Source organism: Scleropages formosus, chromosome 8 (genome assembly GCF_900964775.1).
Source record: "Scleropages formosus chromosome 8, fSclFor1.1, whole genome shotgun sequence".
NCBI lineage: Eukaryota > Metazoa > Chordata > Actinopteri > Osteoglossiformes > Osteoglossidae > Scleropages > Scleropages formosus.
The window spans coordinates 3,429,416-3,449,780 of NC_041813.1; the positions used below are offsets into that span (position 1 = coordinate 3,429,416).

At 48.1% G+C, this 20,365-nt stretch overlaps 1 protein-coding gene across 6 annotated transcripts in view; it reads left to right on the forward strand.

Moving 5' to 3' along the window:
- Positions 1 to 20,365, forward strand: part of map3k4 (mitogen-activated protein kinase kinase kinase 4) — a 51,700-nt gene that overhangs the window by 16,931 nt on the left and 14,404 nt on the right. For 2 of the 6 annotated variants that reach the window (XM_018766210.2, XM_018766213.2), the window contains exons 2-7: positions 272 to 351; positions 1,131 to 2,112; positions 14,137 to 14,327; positions 15,645 to 17,179; positions 18,240 to 18,491; positions 19,149 to 19,301. In XM_018766210.2, the coding sequence (XP_018621726.2) occupies positions 2,078 to 2,112; positions 14,137 to 14,327; positions 15,645 to 17,179; positions 18,240 to 18,491; positions 19,149 to 19,301 (2,166 nt within the window). In that variant the 5' untranslated portion in view covers positions 272 to 351; positions 1,131 to 2,077. Of the gene's footprint in view, positions 1 to 271; positions 352 to 1,125; positions 2,113 to 2,258; positions 2,495 to 14,134; positions 14,328 to 15,644; positions 17,180 to 18,239; positions 18,492 to 19,148; positions 19,302 to 20,365 lie in introns of those variants that run through there. The other 4 variants (XM_018766211.2, XM_029254377.1, XM_018766214.2 and 1 more) reach the window with 4 other exon arrangements.

Below are 20,365 nucleotides of genomic sequence, written 5' to 3' on the forward strand. Positions count from 1 at the left end.
GATTTTGTTATAATCCAGCCAGAGAGATAGGAGACTATGCAATGGTTATTACTGTTTATTTGGCTGAAGCCTTTATCCTCGGTTGACTTACGACTTCCGTTACAGTAAGGAAGTTGGAGCAGCGCTTAGGGATACATGTTTATCTAGCAGCTGGCCTTCTGCACACCCCGTGTCTTTGTACCGTTCAACCTTCACCATGCAACAATCAGTCACAGGAAGCGTTTTGGAATCGCTTGTAAAGTTGAGCTCTGATAAATATCTGTCTGTCCAGGAGACTCGGAGATACAGAGCCGGGCGAAGTTCACATGCAAGCTTCGCATCGCGGAAGAGCTGCCAGACTCTGGACAGCAGGTAACTTAGCTATAAAAGACATGGACGTGGAAAGTGAAAGAGGCTGAGTCCAGCCCCACATGCTGGTACCACTCTAGTACCCTTGATTTTCACATTTACCCTGAAATACTCTAGATAACTGTTGTATAATCGCCCATGAGCTCTTAAGTTCATGTAAGGTGTAAATGTTCATGTACTATAACTGTAAGATGATGCCCAGATAAACCTTTACACAGCTACTCCTGTAATCTAACGTAAATGTTTATATGTATCTCGGGAAAAAAAAAAAAAAAAAAATCACTAGGAAGGTGATTTGGAGTCGTGGATGTTCGGATAGAGTTTTACGCAGCTACCCGTGTGATGAACATTGGTTCACACGGTGGAAGGAAAAAAGCTAACTGTACTTTAAAATCAAGGATCTGCATCTAAGTCTCTTTCCGCTAATGTAATGAACACGCTGTATTTTCCACGAGATGTTCGTCGCTTTGGAGAAAAGCGTCTGCTAAATGAATACAGGTAAATGTGTAACTGGGGAGGGGGGTGCGGTGGCGCAGTGGGTTGGACCACAGTCCTGCTGTCCGGTGGGTCTGGGGTTCAAGTCCCGCTTGGGGTGCCTTGCGACGGACTGGCGTCCCGTCCTGGGTGTGTTCCCTCCTCCTCTGGCCTTACGCCCCTGTGTTCCCGGGTAGGCTCCGGTTCCCCGTGACCCCGTATGGGACAAGCGGTTCTGAAAATGTGTGTGTGTGTGTGTGTGTGTGTGTGTGTGTGTGTGTGTGTGTAACTGGGGAAATCCTTGCAAGGTTGATCATCTAACGCTGGAAGTCGCCTCTCGAAGCTTCCCTTTTGGGCGAGTGAACGAGTGTGTGCGATAACCCTGCGGTGGACCGGTGGCCTGTCCAGGGCGTACCCTGCCTCGTGCCCTATGCGCCATGGGTAGAGGGTCTGGACCGGCGAGCGGCGACCCAAGCAGTTCTTGATGATGGACGGATTCTTTGGACAACAGCGTCGCAAGACAAAAGCAAGACGGGACAGAACGGAGTCGATCCTTCCTGGAAGTTTCCTCCAGCAATGTTCTTGGGCGGAAATTTCAATGACCTTCGCGAGCCAGCGCGGTTGATACACGGTAAAACTGCACTGAGGGGAAGTGGCACGTCATAAGCTCGAAAAACACCCACTTGGTGGATGATAAGTTGCACAGTAGCGGAATTATATATGTGCGCTGTACTGTTACCAAATTAATAATAATTCCACTAACTGAGGCAAACCATTGGCCCGTGTATGTAGGCAGAGGAACCATTTCTTTGGTTTGTTTGTAAGAAATGTACCTGAGAGCAATATTAAGCGTGTCCGCTTTTACTCGTCAGTAGTGTGGAATGCAGTGTTGGGCAGGTTTCCTTTCCAGCGTGTGTGTGTCTCTCTCTCTCTCTCTCTCTGTGTCTGTGTGAGCGGACGAAGAGCGGAGGTACCGCGCGCTCTGCGCCTGAGCCGCTCGGGTTGCCGTAGCGATGATCTCCTCTGTCCGCCTCTCAATGAGCGCTGCCAAGATGGCGCCGGCAGCCTCACGGAGCAGCTTGGACTCTGCGGGCGGCTAGACACGGCTGTGCAGCACCGAGTCTCGGCCACGGAGAGCAACATTTGCAGCAAGTAATAAAAAGCGCGAAAGTCGGCTGCTGTTGGGCCCGCCATGGTGGATCTCATGCACGACTGGGATTATTGAAAAGAGAGAACCAGCCCCCCTCGCTCCGGCATGGACGCCCCGCACCGCGGCGAGGCCAGCAGCAGGTAACGGCGGGGTGGGAGCGAATCGGTGCGACCCGCGCTGCTGGCCCCCCTTCAGCCGGGTAGTCGACGGGAAGGATCGCGCAAGGCCGGCCGCCGAGGGCGCGCGCGTGCGTGCGTGCGTGCGCGAGCGAGCGAGCGCCCCGCCGCCTTCCTGTTGAGTAGTGATCCGCGCGTGCGGCTGTGCAGCTGAAGTGCCCAAATCTGCAGTGTTGAGGTCACGGACGGAGGGGAGGGAAAAAGAGAAAAAATAAATAAATTAAAAAAAAAAAAAAATAATAATAATAATCTCACACCGCGTGTACGTTTGCATGGACCGAGATGTTTCTCGTGGATAGCAGAGAGCGGGGAAGCTGGCGGAAATGCTAGACGCATGAGGAAAAAGGTAACAAAAAAATGACCAGCAGAACAGAAGCAGCTCTGCACCGGCATGTCGCTGGTTAGCTAGCCTGTTAGCCACCGCTCGCTTTATTGTCTGCACGGTGTTTCGGGAATTTACCAAAAAGAAAAAAAGTTTGCGGCCGGCGCTCGGGCGTTGTAATGTGACAAAGAAATGCGCGCGTGCACTTCGCTCCCATTCCAAGAAAGCAGAATCATGCGGCGAAGGTGCCGAGCGAAGCGCGTCGCGCGCAACAGATGAGTGACACCAGCTTTGCTTTAGTCTTCAGCTGCAGCTTCACCCCCCCCCACTCACTCTTTGTCTGCCGCGCAGCGCCCGACAGCCACATACAAAAACATTCCCAGAGAAGTCCGCACTTTCCCCCCGTGCAGCGTGCTGACCTCCACGGCTCGCGGGCAGAGCGCTGCGCGTGGTGGGCGACGCGCGGTTTTCCGCTCGTGTGGCACCCGTCGCGCGCCGCCGTCTTTTTCTGGCTTCGGATGGAGGAGTGCAGTGGTGGGAAAGTTGGCCGTGCAGCATCGCTCATCATGGCAATTTTTGGGAATTATTTTCTTTTTTTTTTTTTTTTTGCAATTCTCATGAGTCACAGTCATGTACGCCGCAGCGGGGCTGCAGGATATGTTCTTTTGTCTGCTTTCTCCGCGGGGGTGATGTCCACGTATGTGCTGGATCTCAGGAGGTCTCGAGATGCGACCCCCCCCCCCCCAGTGAGCTTGTCATCTACAAAGTGCTGCAGTGCAGTTACAGTTGTGCACATTTATTGAGGGACACAGCTGGTAGCAGTGGTAGAGGTGCTGCCTTTGGACCCAAAGGTTGCAGGTTTGAATCTCACCTCCAGCTGTTGTAGCCTTGAGCAATGTACTTACCCTAAAAGTTACCCAGCTGTATAAATGGGTAAATAATTGCACTTACTGCAGCACTGTAAGTTGTTTTGGAGAAAAGCATCTGCTAAATGAATAAATGTATTAATTTAATTTGCAGTAGCCCCGCACAAGTACCCGGGGGCGTCGACAGTTAATATTGCGCTGCTTAGCGGACCATTTTAACCAAAGCAACTTGCTGTGATTTAGCCATTAATGTAGGTGGGCTTTCTTACAGTAAAATTTAGGGTAAGTACCTCGATCAAGGCAACTCCTGCAGGAGCAGGGAGTTGAAGCATCAACCTTTGGGTCATGCAGTCGTGTCCTTAACCGTTGCAGATAAGTTATGCCGAACGGTTGCTTTTTATTACCGTCTCTAGTTTTTATGTAACAGTACAGTGTTTGGTGCTGTTTTTCAGGGTCGGTAATGTTTCAGCTGCAGTGTTTACCAGCGCAGTGCCTGTGTTATCCATGGCTGCTGACCCTACTCGGCGTCACTGGTGGAGTTTCACACCCCTGACTCATGACCAAAGTTCCTGTGGAATGCGCTGTTGTGTCTTTTACATCAGTCCTATTAATATGTAACCCCCCCCTCCTGCACTGACACACACCATGTCTCCGGAAGACTAATCGAAAGGGCCAAGTGTGTTTGTTTCATGTCCAGGGCTTGGCGTGAGCATGTCAGCTGTGGGTTTGACAATGCTGCTCCTATGTGTGGGTGATGGAAATGTGTGTTGTCCTACTGAACCCCTCCGCCCTCATGAAGCCCCCCCCCAATGTGTAAACCTTCGAGGACTTTCCAAGTTGCCCTTGGAAGCTTGACTTCTGTGCTTGCAATCTGCTGTTTGCATGCATGCCTGTGTATGTGTGAGGAAGAGCGTTTCCGAGTTGGTGGGTGGGGAATGATGAATGCTTAAGTGATGATGTGATGATAAGCTCCCTCGCATAGCCCAGGAAAAGAGGGCCATTCCCGTAGGTTTCAGGAATGTAACGAGAGCAAGACCAGAAGACGAGCGAACAAAGCGGACGATTGTGCAACCCCGGTCGCGTGTGGAGTGGCTGTCTTGCGGTGCCACGCCGTCCGCTTGTAGTGTTTATTGCAGGAATTGAGGTCTTCTGTGAATGGCCCCTCGCAGTCGGCACTACCACCCCCCGAACATTCCTGGGATTTCTGGATGCCGTTTCACTGTAGACGAGCTTCACGACCTAAGGGCGCTCAACGCTGGAGTCCGGCTGCCCCCCGTGGTGTCAGGGACACTGAGCATTCGTTCCTCAGATCTGTCACTGTCTCTCTGTTCTCCTGATTTCATTGCATGTAGTGTTTTGCAACAGCAGTGTGTTCTCTAGGGCCTGCCACCACTTGACCTGCAGTGCCCCGTAGGGAAATGAACCTGGGGCAGCTTATATAATTTATTAACTTAGTTGATACCTTCTTCTCCAAAGCGACTTACAATGTTAGTGTAACTACAATTATTTACCTGTTTACACAGCTGGATAATTTTACTGGAGTAATTATGGGGTAAGTACCTCACTCAAGGGCACTATAGCTGGAGGTGGGGCTCAAACCTGCGACCTTTGGGTCCAAAGGCAGCAGCTCTAACCGCTACGTTACCAGCCGTCCCCTTACAAAGTTAGCTTCGTATACTATGTTGCTTGCAGCTATTTGCTCATTTATACAACAAGAGAAATTTTACCGGAGCACTTGAGGGCAAGTTCATTGATCCAGGGTACTGCAGCAGAAGCGAGCAATTGAATTCAGGTTCCTGGAGGGTGAGGTAGCAGCTCTAACTATTGCACAGTTGCGTTCAGGGTCCAGTCTGGGGTGGAAACTCATCAGCGTGTCCAGTCCGGTGGAGAGCGGGTGTTCGGAGTTGGTGTTGCAAAGTGTCTTCTCTGTTGCAGGTGCTCGGTACTGTACCGCGTCTCATTCACAGGTCTGTAGGGTTTCTGCGGTCATTTCAGGGCAAAGGAAATCACTAGGTCTGATAGAAAGGAAGTTGGTTCATTTGAGGATCGCGTTGCCTCAGAGCACAGGCCCGTTCTGCCAGAGCATCTCATTTGCTGCTAATAGTTTCATATGTGTGTGTGTGGTTCCCCCCCCCCCCCCGTCTTTCACCATTTACATGAAAATGCATCACCAGATTAGGCTGCAAGGCAAAGGTCTACAAGTTCCTTTTCAAAAGTTTGGAAAGCAGCTTTCGGAAGGACTTTCGTGGGCCTCAAACCCTTTCGTATTAGTTCTGCGCAAGCTGAGCTTCTGTAGATGGGTAAAGTTGTGCACATAATTTTTGCGCTTAAGTAGCGGATGCTGTTCGGCATGACCTTTTTCAATTGTGGAGCGGGAATCCGGTGGAAGCGGTTGTGTGGTTGCAGCCTTAACTAGTACCAACAGGTGGTAATTGGCACTCGGTGGTGTACTTATGTGTCACCCTGGTTTGTTAGGGTGAATCTGGGGAAAATGGTCTGTGTAATGTATTATATTGCACTGCTCTGGAAGAAGGGTATCGCTCACAGCATCACTGTAGGATATAATGAACCTGCAGGGCTGCGTCGGGTCAGAGGGTTCGTGGACTGAGTCTGTGGACCGGAGATGTAGGCATGATTTTTTTATGTACATATTTATCTACAAACCAATGCAAACCTTTTCCCTACATTTTTATATTTCCGTGCAAGTTCTAATTTCCCCAGAATGACAGATTAATCAGATGTTTGTTTCACGGAAAGGAAGGCTTGCAGTTAAATGAACTCTGGTGCGGTGGGTGTCAGGAATGTGCCGTGTCACACACACTGGATGTGCTCCAGTTTCAAAGGGCAATTTGTAAAATGCGAGCAATTAAGTTCCAGCGTGATAAGAGCGCTTATTGAGCGGATTGTTAATGCATGTGGTTTCCTTGGAAGAGGCTGGGAGTGCACTGTGCACCCACATAAATATGCTCAGAAAGATGTTTATATGGACTTGCTGCAGGGAATGGGGTCTCTCCTCCCCACTCCCACCGCTTTGCCAGTGGCTCTCTGTGTTGATGAATGTGTAAGATTCCAGTTTGTCTAGCAGATGAACTGGGAAGTAGGTCCTGACCAGAGCCGGGTTGGGCAGCGCACAGTTGCCAGGACGCCGATCTGTTCCCCTGGACAGGGTGGGGTGCACTTCGTGTCATTCTGCCTGGATTGTTTTCGTTCCCTTGTGGAGGCCCGCCCTGGCGGCCTGTGGTTTTGTTTTTTTTTTTTTTTTTTTTTTTCTTTTCCCTCCCTCCTCCTTGTAGGGCCACTTTCAGCAAGAAGGTGTAATTAGGGAGCCAACCCATGCGGGATGATGGGACTGCGTGGCAGCTCCCTCTGCAGAGTGCAGTCCCAACCTGGGAGCGAGGTGAACGCAAGTTTGCGAAAAGGCGTTGCTGGAGGAAAAGAATGGCATCGGAACGGGCTGACGCGAACAGGGCTGGGGGTCTGGGGTACCTCGCCTTTCCTGAGCGGCTCTGCTTTGGCGGAGGAATGCGTCCGTAGACCGCGGTGCCGGAGAAACGGGGGCCGGCAGCTGATCTGCAGCCAAGCTGTTGCAGGAAGTGCAGTGGCGTGATGACCAGTAACCCCAAGGTGGTCTGTCCGAGTCTGTCGAGCTCTTTTTATAGCATCGCTAAGTGAGGGCCTTAGTCTGAATTGGAGCAATAGTCAACCTTGTACATGGGGGGACAGTGGGTAGCATGGTATTTAGGGTGCCATCACCATTCGATCCAAGGACCTGGCTTTGAATCCGGTTGCTGCTGTAGTGTAGCACGCTTATCCTGAACTGATGCAGTAGAAATTTACCTTGGTGAATGAATGAGTGTGTAATTATAGGTGGTGTTATACTATACCGAGTTGTTTTGGAAAAAGGTGTCGGGTGAGTAATGTGAACGTCTTTGTCAGTCAACGTTAAAAGTCAGTGATGTCTTCCGGTGTTGCTAGAAACATGGTGTGTATTTCTGTGCCAAGCTCTTGTGATGTTACAGATGACAAGGATCCGATCTTGTGATGGTAGATGGATGACAAGGTAAGAAACAAATTGAAAGGTAGTAAATGCAAATGTGTTTGGGAAAGTGGGTTGAGCAACCTTATGTAGGGGCGGGGTGTGTAAGTGATTGTATTGGTCCCATTCGTGCACTTGTGTGTTATTAATGTTGGTGTGCGTGTGTGCCCTTGTGTGTACTGCGTTAAGTACCTTTTTAGGTTGTTTACTTTTTTGTCTGAAGTGTAGGAAGCTGCAGCCATAAATTGTATTGTTACATTTACATTTACCTACATGTATATTTGTGTTAGGTGAATTAAGTGGCCTTGCATTCACTAATGTAGCGTGGAGTACTTACGTCCAGACACAAGAAACCGGATGCCTTCCATTTCTACTAATGTGTGTGTTTTTTTTGTTTTTTTTTTTTTTTTCCTTTTTTTTTTTGCTCTGCGGTAAAGCTGTGCATGGGGGGCACATCTTCTCCTTGCTTATAAGTAGTTTCATTTTACGTTTTATCTATTTGCTGGAGCTTTTCATGTTTTTGTGGTGACTTGCTTCGTAAAACAGCAGTGTTTCTCACTTCCTACAGGCTTTTCACATTCTCCACTGTCTGTGCGTACACATACAGACAACACATGTAGGGCAGCTGGTGGTGTGGCGGTTAGAGCTGCTGCCTCTGGAGCAGAAGGTTGTCGGTTTGAATATCGCCTACTGCTGTAATACCCTTGGATAAAGTACTTACCCCTAATTGCTCCAGTAAAAAGTATCCAGCTGTATAAATGGCAAAATAGTTGTCAGTAGTGTAACTTTGAGTCGCTTTGGAAATGAGCATCAACTGAATGAATTAATGTGATGCGAAATGTAAATCACAACACGTAGGTTTGACCCCAACTTATTTTGCCTCTCGTAATAAAATCGTACTCATGTGCTGGCCACAGGGTGTGTGGGTTAAAAATTGGTTTTGAGCTTTGAAAATTTGTAGGGCAAAACCTGCAAGTTGCTTGCATTTATAGCGTCAAATGAGCAGTGTAATAACAGTACTAGTAGTAGTAAAGAAGTGAAGTGCGTCATCCCACATGTGCGCGCCAGTGGCGATAAAAGTGGGATGCAACCCCATTCCCCAGCCTTTCCCCACAGACTCACTCCTGCTGTTTGTGAGGGCAGTGGGGCAGGGTGTGGTCACTCGCTGGCTGTGGCGGGCATTTTCACTGGGTTATCGAGGGGTTGGGGGTGGCTGCAGACTCTCAACTCCTTTGCACAGTGTCACGGGAGAGGGGATTGCAGACAGTGGGCTCTGTGGGATTCCAGGAGGTCTTGCTTCACACATTTGTCTGTTTTTCCACCATTGCATTTTCAGAGCTGCTGCCTTGCACTCAGGAGTAGGGGTTGAATCCCACCTCCCACTTCGTACAGTTGAGCAAGGTACTTAGTCTCAGTTGCTCCACTAAAAACTACCCAACTGTATAATTGGGGAAATCATGGTCTGCAGCTTGACATTGCAAGTTGTTTTGGAGAAAAACATCAGCTGCATTAATAAATACATTTATTTAATGCTTTACTCCAAAGCGACTTAGTGTAAAGTTACTTAGAATTATTCACCCATTTATACAGCTGGGTAATTTTTTTACTGGAGCAATTTAGGGTAAGTACCTTGTTCGAGGCTACTACAGCTGGGACTCGAACCTGCAACCTTTGGGTCCAAAGGCAACAGCTTTAACCACTATACTACCAGCTGTCCCATACAGGTTGTTACTCTGTTACAGATAATAAATATAGAAATCACACTGACACTTGGTTCTTCATACAGCTGTTTAGCTGTTGATTGTGTATGATTGAAACAGTTGTAATCCTGCTGTCCTGTTTCGGATGGCTGTCGTATGTCACCCTGGGGAGGACTGGCTGCTGCGGTGTTCATATGCACAACTGTGTGCCCTGCCAGTAAGAGTCAGGGCTTCTTCACAGGGGACTCCTCTGACCACACCGCATGCCTGCAGGCCCTGCATCGCTTCTCCACTCCCTCCTCTCTGCTTGCTGCTCTCAAGAGTTTATGTAATTGTCTCCATCTGTGTGATTGGCAACGAGCCCTCCTGTGCATCTTGGCCCGATATGTAGCCTCTAATTGCGGTCCTTTTTTTTTTTTTTTTTTTTTTTAATTCGCCCCCCGTCCGTTCAGTTGTTGTAACCTGGCATCTCTGTCGGTCGCATATGTATTCAGAGAGCAAGAGAAGCACCGAGGAGCAGTAGTCTCACACCACCGTTTTCTTTTTTTGCTGGCCCCCTCCCATCCCCTGGTGTCCCGTGACAACCAAACAAACACAACAGCGGTGATGTCACGGTTCTCCTCTTGATGCCATCGCTCAGGAATGGTCCTGAAATGTGCAATGAATTTTTTTTCTTTTTTTTTTGAAAAAACATGGGCAGACCTGCATGCGTGCTTGTGCCAACACCCCAAAGCAAGCGCAGTGTGCCACTTACAAAGCCACACCTTGCATGGGGAGTCACATGCAGCCCCTTGGTTGCTCCACAGTTGAAACATGCACCCAGTACCCCCATTCAGCGCAGGAAGCATTACTTTCCCATCTGAACAGATTTTGGCGGGGGGGCTGCTTGAATTCCTCAACATGTCCTTGAGGAAGCAGGCAGTTGCATTCACATTTTAGGAAAATGGGGGAGGGTGAGTTACTTTCTTGCTTTATGCAATGGTTCTAGGGCATGGAGGGTTGGTTGGAATGATAAATAAGGGTTTGTTCTGTATGCGGTGCAGAATGCAGGAGCAGTACCACTGTCTGCAGTCAGTGTGAGACCCTGGAAGAACTTTCTGCTATTTCGTCACCTTTTTTATCCATGACACATGTATTTCTTATGGTTCGTGTTTCATTGAATTATGTAACCCACTTTTCAGTTAACCACGCATTAATACAGCAGTAGCACCCTGGTACAGCTCCTGGGCTGTGGGTTTGGCTATCTGTTGGAATAAGGCTCTCCCTGTGTTCGCATAGGTTTTTTTCTAGGTGCTATGGTTTCCTCCCACAGGCCGAAGATGTATTTGAGCTGACTCGGTGAGTCTGAATTGACCTTAGTGTGTGGATGTGTGAATGAATGATTGGGTGTGTGTGATTGCTCTGCGGTTAACTCTCTCCCATTAGGGTGTACCCTGCCTCGACCTTGTGCTTCCAGGATAGGCAGAGGTCCGCAGTGACCCTGAATAGACATACACAGACAACAAATACTTGGTGGTGGTGGGGATGCTGTAACTTGTGAACAAATAATTTTTGCTCTAAATACTCAAGGACTAAACATTAACTGCTCGGATTGTGTTAACTTGGGTGTTTTATTCAGTGCTAGTCAATAGTTTGGTTCTCATTGATGCATTATCCAGGTCTTGAGAAATATAGGTAAACTGAGGTACTTTTTATCTAGACAAGATGCGGAAAAGCTGATCCACGCCTTTGTCTCGAGCCAGATCTATTACCGTAATGCTTTATTAACGGGCTGTCTGTATTGGACCATATCCAGCCTGCAGTTGATTTAAAATGCTGATGCTACAACTGTCACTGAAAGCAGGAAATATCACCATGTGACACCTGTTCTTAAGTCTCTACACTGGCTTCCATTTAAATTGAGAGCAGATTATAAAATCCTCCTCTTAATGTACAAGGTAGCTAATGGCCTTACTCCAGCTTGCCTTACATTTACATTTATTCATTTAGCAAAGCGATGTAGATCTCAGAGACAAATGCAAAGAGTTCATTAAATGAACAGAAGGAGGGATTTGGGTGCCGACACGAGATTCTCGAGTGCAGTTTGTCACAATCCACCATATGAACCAGTATACATCACACAAGCGGCTGCATATTGGCTTTTCAATTATTAAGAATGATTAAATACAATAAACATGTACACATTTATCAAGCACTTGGGAAATCGGGGAGAAGTAAGTCCGAAAGAGTGAGTTTTGAGACCCTTCTTAAATATAGAGAGAGATTCAGCAGTCGTGAGTGACGGGGAGGTCGTTCCGTCACATCATAACCGAAACCTTTGGTGTTTTTGATTTTGGACCTCTTGTGTGTGGGACCACTGAGCGGGGCAGAGGTGGAGGAGCGTAGCAGTCTGGTTGTGACGTAGCGAGTCCTGTAGATATCGGGGAGCAGATCCGTTGCTGGTTTCGCAGGCTGTAACCAGAGTGTTGAATTTGAACCGGGCAGCTATTAGAAGCCAATGCTAAGAGATGGGCAGGAGAGGATACGTGGTAATGCTTTTGCAGGTCAGACACAGCTCATCGACAGAAGAGGTTTGATGGCGGGAAAGCGGACTAGGGTTGAAAAGGTGGAGAGGATTGTTCACTGCAGACTAGTTTGTTGCGGTAGAAAGTGTTATTTGTGGAGGAAACGGAGTGGAAGGTTGCTGGGTGTTTCCTGTAAACTTCCAGGTCCGTGAGAGTCTTAGTGATGATATTACTTCCTCTCTTCTTAAATGGTGTCTGTGGTGCTTTGGTGCTGGATATCTTAAAGTGCCAGTAATTAACATTTCAGCGCAAGGGTGTACTATTAGCAATACACACACTGTCTGAAACCGTTCGCCATAAGCAGGGTCGTGACAAACCGGAGCGCTAACCCCGCAGCACAGGATGCGAGACAAGAGGGAGTGGGGACACACCCAGGATGGGACACCAGTCTGTCATAAGGCATCCCAAGCAGGACTCGAACCCCAGACCCCCCCAGAGAGCAGGAGCTGGCCAAACCCGCTGCGCCACCGCGTCCCCCCCATTAGCAGTAGAGCACCGAAATAGTAATCTGCCATTTATTCATAGCTGATGCTTTTGTCCCAAGCGACTTACAATATTAAGGTTACAATTATTGAAAGCTTGCAGTTATTAAACAGCTGGGGAATTTTACTGGAGCAATCTAGGGTAAGTACCTTGCTCAAGGGTACTACAGCCGGAGATGAGATTCAAACCTGCGACCTTTGGGTCCGAAGACGGTGCTCGAATCACGACGCTACTAGCTGTCCCCATTACATAGCCACAGAGGTCTTCTGTCACCACAGTAGAATTTTGAGGAGAGGTGGGCAGCCACTGGTAATTGGAACCCCAGATGTTGTGTGTGTGTGTGTGCGTGTTTTCCCCTCCGCTTTTGCTGTGATTGGTAGGTTTCTTCTCCACTGCTACCATCTGGCTTACTCTGCTGTTAATTATCAATCTTATATCAGCACTTTTAAATTATTTTCAGTGAAATTTTTTGACATTACAACCTTGTCGTGCATTCTGTGTTTCTCTGTTGAGGACAACTCCCAACTTTCACTTTCACACACATGCAAAGAGACAGCAGTGTGAAAATGGGTAGGTTTACTGTTGTTGCATTGTTTACCTCTCCGTAGTTATGTGTAGTGACAAATCAAAGCACTTCACAAATCCCCCTGTGCATTTCTGTGCATGCGTGTTGAATGTAGGGACACCTGCTGCACCCCACACACACACTTCCAGGCAGCTGTTACCCATAATGCCTGTCACTATGGCAATAGAACGGTTTGTACTATATGCCGTCACCAGTGAAACTGTCTTGTTTCAGCTCTCCTGAGTGGGACGCTCTGTAGGCCGATCCGAGGATTAGTCCACCTCGACGAAAGTGATCCTGCAGCCCCTGGCGCCCGTCGGCTGATTGACAAGGATGCGTGCAGCTGGGCTGCCGCCACCCTAGTCCAGCCCCCTTTATCAGGGATCTTTTAGTCCCTTCCTTATAATCCTATTAAAAAAAGCCCTTCTGGTGCTCTTGCAGAACAAAGGCTTGGCCTTGTAGTCTGTCACCCCTGTCTTCACATTCATTGTATTTTTTTTTTTCCCCTCCTTAAAAGGAACCCTTTAAAGGGTCAGTCTTTTTTTTTTTTTTTCCCTTCTCCCTCCCTCCCTCCTTCTCCTCTTTGTGGAGGAAAGCTCAATGACTTTATCCTGATCTCCAGCTGCTGTGCTGGGCCACATTATGGCAGACATTAATTGGGCACAGCTTCTTCTCGGCGTTCTTGTTTAGTCCCTTGACCTTTTGGCCTGAACGGAGGCTCTGTCTCCACCAGTGACTTTCTGGTGAGATGTTTTTTTCAGTCACAGTTCAACACGCTGTTTTTAAAGCTTCTCGGGCAAGTGTTTGATGATTCACCTAGTAGCCATCAGGCATTCTTCTCGTTCATCTTTATTCCATATGACTCCATATCTAGCTTTGTAAAGATTGTTTCCTCCGGGCAAGATCGCTTTCTCCTTGCCAGCATAACACAATATGGCCATGTGTGAAGTCTTGAACGTTGCTTGACTCATGCTGTATGAAGGTGCTCCAGTCCTTTATAAGCTTTGAAAATCCAGAAGTTACACTGCTGCTTAGTGTTAAGTTACTTACAATTATTTACCCATTTATACAGCTGGGTGATTTTGGAGCAATTTAGGGTAAGTACCTTGCTCAAGAGTACTACAGCCAGAGGTGAGACCCAAACCTGCAACTTTTGGGTCCAAAGGCAGCAGGTCTAACCACTACGCTACCAGCTGTCCACACTTCAGGTTTAAAATAAACTTGAGTAATTTTTCCAATTTCTCCCCCCCCCCCCTTTATGATTTTGGCTGACTTGTCTGTCAGCAGATATAGGTTTTTAAGTTGCGGTACAGTTTTCGGGAAACAATTATCCTAAATGTTGATGACTGGTTGTAATTCTCTCTCCCCCTCCTTCACTGTCATGCATTTTTACTCTGTTTGGGTGTAATTGATAACCGGGTTGTGTAACTGTGCCTTTGCGTCTATCTGCAGACAGGAGGGTCCCCCGAAAGATGGTTCCCACCGGAGCTCAGAGGTGGACGACCTGTGGGACGAGCCCAGCGAGGAGGAGGAAGCCCTGTACAGTGCCTCCCCACCCCGCACCCCCCGCCAGATGAAACGCATGTCGGGCAAGCATCAGAGGAACATCCTTAGCAAGTCCACGGGTCGCTCCCCTAATAAAGGTGAGCATCCCTCGCAGAGCATGAAAAAGTGAGCAGAGCTGACCGGTACGGGTTCGACAACAACATTTTTCAGCAGAACAATTTAATGTAAACTTTATTAATCCCAGAGAGAAACTCGATGTGGCTTCTGCAGCAAACAAGATGCAATAACGCAATGAGAGGAAAACAAGTAGCGGTAGATATGGATGGTGGACGAAGACCGAAATCACACATGAAAGAAAATAATTAAGGCTATTTAGACGAGAGTGATAGGGGAGTTGAAAGAGGGATGGTGCAGAGGAAGCTCAGAACCAGTCAGTCATTAAAAGGTCACTGCAGCAACAATTGTCACTGAAAAGAAGGGTCGATTTGAATCTTTGAATATTGTAAAAGAATGGTACTGGTGTCAAAGTAAGGTATATTGGATTGAATGTGTATTTAGGTGGATGCTGGGCTACATTTTATTATGAAATACTTGAGATTTTTCTCACAAGTAACTTACAATCCTGGCTTTTTGTATTATACCAATATTTACCCATTTATAAAGCTGGGTAAATTTTCCTGGGGTAGCCTAAGTGCCTTGGCTAGTGAGGACTCAAACTCTGGTCCTTTGACTACAAGGTGACATCCCTAATAACTGTAGAACCTGTTGCTTCTATGATCATGTGCAGTAAAATGGCAAGGAGTAAATATGAGGGAAATTGTTCGTTGTCATACATTTAATAAATGCACAAGTCAAGAGATGCAGCGGCTTGACTCCATGTGTTCCAGACATCCTCCTTTCTTCAAGCAGAAGGTAACCCAAGCTCTGTTCTGCGGTAAGAGCAAAGTTTAGACTTGAATGAGTAATATGAAGGAGTTCTGGCGAGAAGGAAACATCTCTGTATTGTGGAAAAAATGCTCAGCACTTAAGATGGATTTCTCCTTGTAATGAGCCTATACTTTTAGGATTGATTTTCCTCCAGTGCGGCAAGATATTGTGGATAGGAGGTAATTCAAGCAATGGCTACCTGGTAGGAACTGAATTTAGGAAAAATGATTGCTGGAATTTGGAACGAAATGGTACAAATTGTTACACATACATAGCCTTACGTATAATATGTATGTATGTTTTCCTGACTTCCCTTCCAAAAACCTGATCTGAAAATTTTAGGATATGTAAGAAATGTGAAGAGAAGGGCTTGTGCTTAAACAATATTTTACAGTGAACAGTAACCATGCAGGTCCTTGGTTGCTACCTCAAGGTGTGTGGTAGAAGCCCGGAGATTTGATGGTTTGACCTGTGGTAGGTTTGCCTGAAGTTGTTGGACGTTAATGCTGTTCTTCCTTGTATCCCAGTAGAAAAAGTGGTCCCCTCCGGCCATTGTGCCTACAGGGAGAAAGAGGTCACCAGGCCTGCCGACACGCCTGAGGAATATAGCTACAGGCAGGGAAAGAAGCATCGGGCCACCTTACGTTCCAACGAAAGAGACCACAAAAAGACGTTTGAGGGCTCCTTCATGCTGGACCCCTTGTCCAAGTCCAGCCCCTTTGGATCCCTCAACATGGACCCCCGGAAGCCCTACCTGAGCCTTGCCTGCAGCAGCAGCAAGCTTCCGGTTAGCATGCCTCATCATGTGGCCCGGCCACATCGGCAGACATCGCGAACTGACTGTCCCGCTGACCGCCTCAAATTTTTTGAGACGCTGAGGCTGCTGCTGAAGCTCACCTCTATGTCCTCTAAGAGGAAGGAGAAGGAGCAGCGTGGACTGGAGAACACGGCCTTCATGGGGCAGAACAATGAGGTGATCTGGTTGGAGCTGCAAGCGTGGCATGCACACCGCAGTGTCAATGACCAGGACCTCTTCCTCTACACCGCCCGCCAGGCCATCCCGGACATCATCGAGGAAGTGCTAAATTTCAAGGTCAACTACCGTAGTCTGGGAACTTTGGGTGGCGCTGAGGGTGCAGGTCACGAGGCGGACGCGGCACCTGTAGCCTGCAGTAAGACGGACACGGTGGGTGTGCCACTGTGCAATGAGGCGGACCCTGGAGGCTGGGCTTGCGGTGAGGCGGATCCGAACGGCAAGCCAGGAACTGAGGCAGTGTTAGGTGACCTTGAGGGTGGCAAGCGCAGGGATGTTGCAGGTATGGCCACGGACCTCCAAGACCTGCAGCATTTCAGTGCTTGTGCGCCAGAGGACGATGCCATGGTAGACTGCCAGGGGCACCTGCAGCGCCAGCGGCTGGCCTTCGAGCAAGTCAAACGGGTGATGGAGATGCTGGAGTCAGTGGAGGCGTTGTACCCCTCGCTGCAGACGCTTCAGAAGGACTACGAGAAGTATGCGGCACGTGATTTTCAGGCCAGGGTGCAGGCGCTCTGCCTGTGGCTCAACATCACCAAGGACCTGAACCAGAAGCTCCGGGTCATGGGCACCGTTTTGGGTCTCCGTGATTTGTCACACTTGGGCTGGCCCGTCTTTGAGATCCCCTCGCCGCGCTGCTCACGGGGCACCGAGGATGACGAGGAGGAGGAGGACGAGAATGACTCGACGGCTACCTACACGGCCGACAGCGATGGTGAGGAGCCATCTGATGCGCCGGGTGGCAGTAATCCGCCACCCTGCCAGACTCCCAAGTTCGCCCGCCTTTTGTCAGAGGAAGAGTTCCTCTTGCCAGCCTCAGGTGCGACTCTTGAGGGAACCGGGGCTCCTGAAGGGAGCGGAGGTGGCGGAGGGAGCCGGCACTCTACCACCTCCATATATCGACCCTTTGTGGACAAGGCTCTGAAGCAGATGGGACTGCGTAAGCTCATCCTCAGGTTGCACAAGCTGATGGACCGCTCTCTGCAGAGGTCACGGGCAGCACTGCTAAGCCATGCCCCGCCACAGGAGGTGAGCAGGTGGGGTGGGGGAAACCGGGAGAGAGTGCATGATGAAGGGGTCAGATTGAGGAACTCGGGTGATTGGATCAGAACGTGACGGCTGTTTTCCACAGCAAAGCATGCTGGCAGTTGGAGCCAGCGTCAGAAACGGTTAGCAGTTGATATACGTGATACAGTGGAAAGATGACATTGACGCGATTGCAAAAGACAGGAATTTGAAAACCCCAAAATGAAATTGGTTTTGGCTGCAATTGTACTTTTTTTTTTTTTTTTTCTTTTCTTTTTTTTCTTTTTTTAAAAGAAAGTTTTATAAAGGAGTTGACTCTGTGGAGGGGAAGACAGATTTTTGAGAATTTTAGAATTTGGTGATTTTTCTGCAGCAGTAATAAGTAGAGTTGACCACTGCCTTTAGCAAATGTTTCAAAACTGACATAGTCTTCTGAGCTCTGGTTTGTTGACAGATGATTGCACTATTTAGTCAGTAGTGTTATGCTTTGATCCTGTTTCTCTCTCTATTTGGTCTCCTGCAGGTCTTAAAACAACAATAATAACTCTAGCTTTAACTTCACTACTCGCAGTAGAGGTGTTCTAAGTCTGATTTGGTTGTTGACTATGCCGTGTTGGAACCGTACCCTTTGCGTTGTGTGTGTGATAAGAGGGAGGGCCGTCTGATTAACTTGTCCAAACTAAACTCTCTGTGTTGTAATACTTTCGTGAGACTTTGCCAGCTTGGAGAACCTCATCAGGTCTGCAGGGAAAGTAGCCTGTCTGAAACAGATGAGATGGGATATTAACCGTCAGTCTCATTTTGATACTTGTTACCCCAGTTCTGTGATAATTTTCTTTCTGCACAGATTAATTCTAATCCTTTCTTATTAAAGAACTTTTAAAATCTGTTTTGTCATGTTTCATTTGTAGGAAAAAATTCAGATAATACCAGGTTTATTTTTTTTAAGACTGCTTTGGAAGAGAACATTGAGTTCTGAATAAGTATAATGCAGAAAAAAGAAGGAAATTGGATTCGTTAGCAGAAACTGGAATTTTTTTTTCTTGTGCTTTTCTTCTCCCAGTTCTCAGAGTACCCAGACCCCCTTCTGTACAGTGACTACCTGCCAGAGTTCTCCCGTTGCCAGTCCTGTGAAGCAGAGGAGTCAGGGGAAGGACTGGTGTCGTGGACAGAGCTGCTCGCCATGGATCTCCCCTCCTTTCAGCCTGCCTTCCTGGTACTGTGCCGCGTGCTGCTCAATGTCATCCACGAGTGCCTGAAGCTGAGGCTGGAGCAGAGGCCAGCTGGAGAGCCGTCGCTACTCAGCATCAAACAGGTCTCCCCTGCTGCCTGCAGTACTGTCACCTGTTCTTTGCTCCCACCTGCTGTTCGCTTCATTTCTCACAGCATGTGTGTGACAGGAAGGAAGTGGGAGTGTGTGGCTTGATGGAATGACTCAACAGGAAGGAAGGGAATAGAGGGATTGCATACGAGATGAGAAGGAAGCAATGCAGAAATGGAGGGAGCTGACAGAATGGAAGGAATTAAGTTTGCATGCAACAAGAAGGAAGGAAGGAAGGAAGGGAACATGTGCACAGCGGGGAGGGACATTGGGTGGACACATGATTATGAGGAAAGGATGAAGGCAGGGAGCCGGTACGCGGCGAGGAAGGAGGAGGAGTGTGAGCGTGCACGTGACAAGGAAGGAAGGAAGGAAGGAAGTGAAGGTGGAAGCACACGTGCAGGGAAGCATCTGAGGAACTGTACTTGACAGGACAGAAGGACTGATGGTAGGGAGGGTTTATATGACACAGTGGATGGGAGGAAACTTGTCATTAGGGTAACTACCACTAACTGATTTGTCAGTTGAGTGACACTTTTTTAAATATAGAAAATGTGCTTCATATGCATGCATTTCTGTGCCAGCTACATGTGCCATGCTCGGTTGTTAGGTGAATGTGAAATGCTCACCCTGTCTGTGTGTGTATTGCAGTTGGTGCGCGAGTGCAAGGAGGTGCTGAAAGGTGGCCTCCTAATGAAGCAGTATTACCAGTACATGCTGCGCGGAGTGGTGTCCGATCCCCAGGGCCCGCAGAGCAATGCCAATATCGACGAGTTTGAGGAGGATCTCCACAAGATGCTCATGGTACGATTGCTGGAGACCTCCGGCGACCTTTCGGCTTCCCACGTCTCGGAATAGGAGTTACTTACTGCTTGGATTCCAGCCTTGGTTGAATGTTGGGGTCAGAATGATGTTTCCTAGAGTTTCCATCCGGTTTTTGTAATACATATTTAAGCTGGACAGACCTCTTCTCATAGTTTATGGAAGCAGTAACTGGACAACCTGAGAAATCCGTAGAGAAACGGGCGCTGTGATCTTTGACCTCAAACGTTTGCTTGTCTGAGCACCAGTACAGAAACTGTTCTTGGTCCCTTGAGCAACGGTACCAAACTTGGTTCGCTAAGTATTCAGCCGTATCGTTTTGCGGAATGCGACGTTAGCCAAGTCGCTCTGCATCGAAGCAGAACAGTTGCTTAGCAAAGTAACATGGTGTAGGAGAATGGATCACACTAGGACTGCGGCAGTGCCTTGTTAACATGTAGAGTGGGTGCCAGGACAGCAGCTCAGTGTTTCCGGCAGCCCTTCTTCAGAGAATATACCCACTGTGTGTCTGATCGTTCTGGCGAAATCTTCCATGATGTCCCTTTGTGGCTGCATTTTGGAAAGGGCTGCAAGGTCAAAGTTTACCAGAGTCACTCGACTGCCATAAAAGGCCATTAAAATCAAGCTGCGTGAGTTAATCTGATAAATTTAAAAAGAAGAAAATGTCCCCGAGGCCATCCCTGACGCAAGCAACCAAAGTTTCGCTGCAGGAATGCTAATACTTATTCAGCTTCATTTCTGCTAACAGAAAGGGGTTTTTGTTTGAATTTCTGCAGTGATAAGCACTGGATTATTAGCGTTTCCTGGGACTCTAAGTCATCTGAATTGTAGTATGAATGATGGAGCAGTTACAAAACAAAAGTTGTCCTCTGCCGGAAGGGCTCACGGTTTCCTTTAGGTAAATGTTGACTGGTGGTTTGTTGATGATCGGTGATCCTGTTATGACCTTGACTTGGTTGCATTTCTTTTCTCCAAATAGACGCAATATTAGCCAGTATCTAGCAGTTCTCGCTCAGTTATACTTTAACGTAGATGCATTGATACAG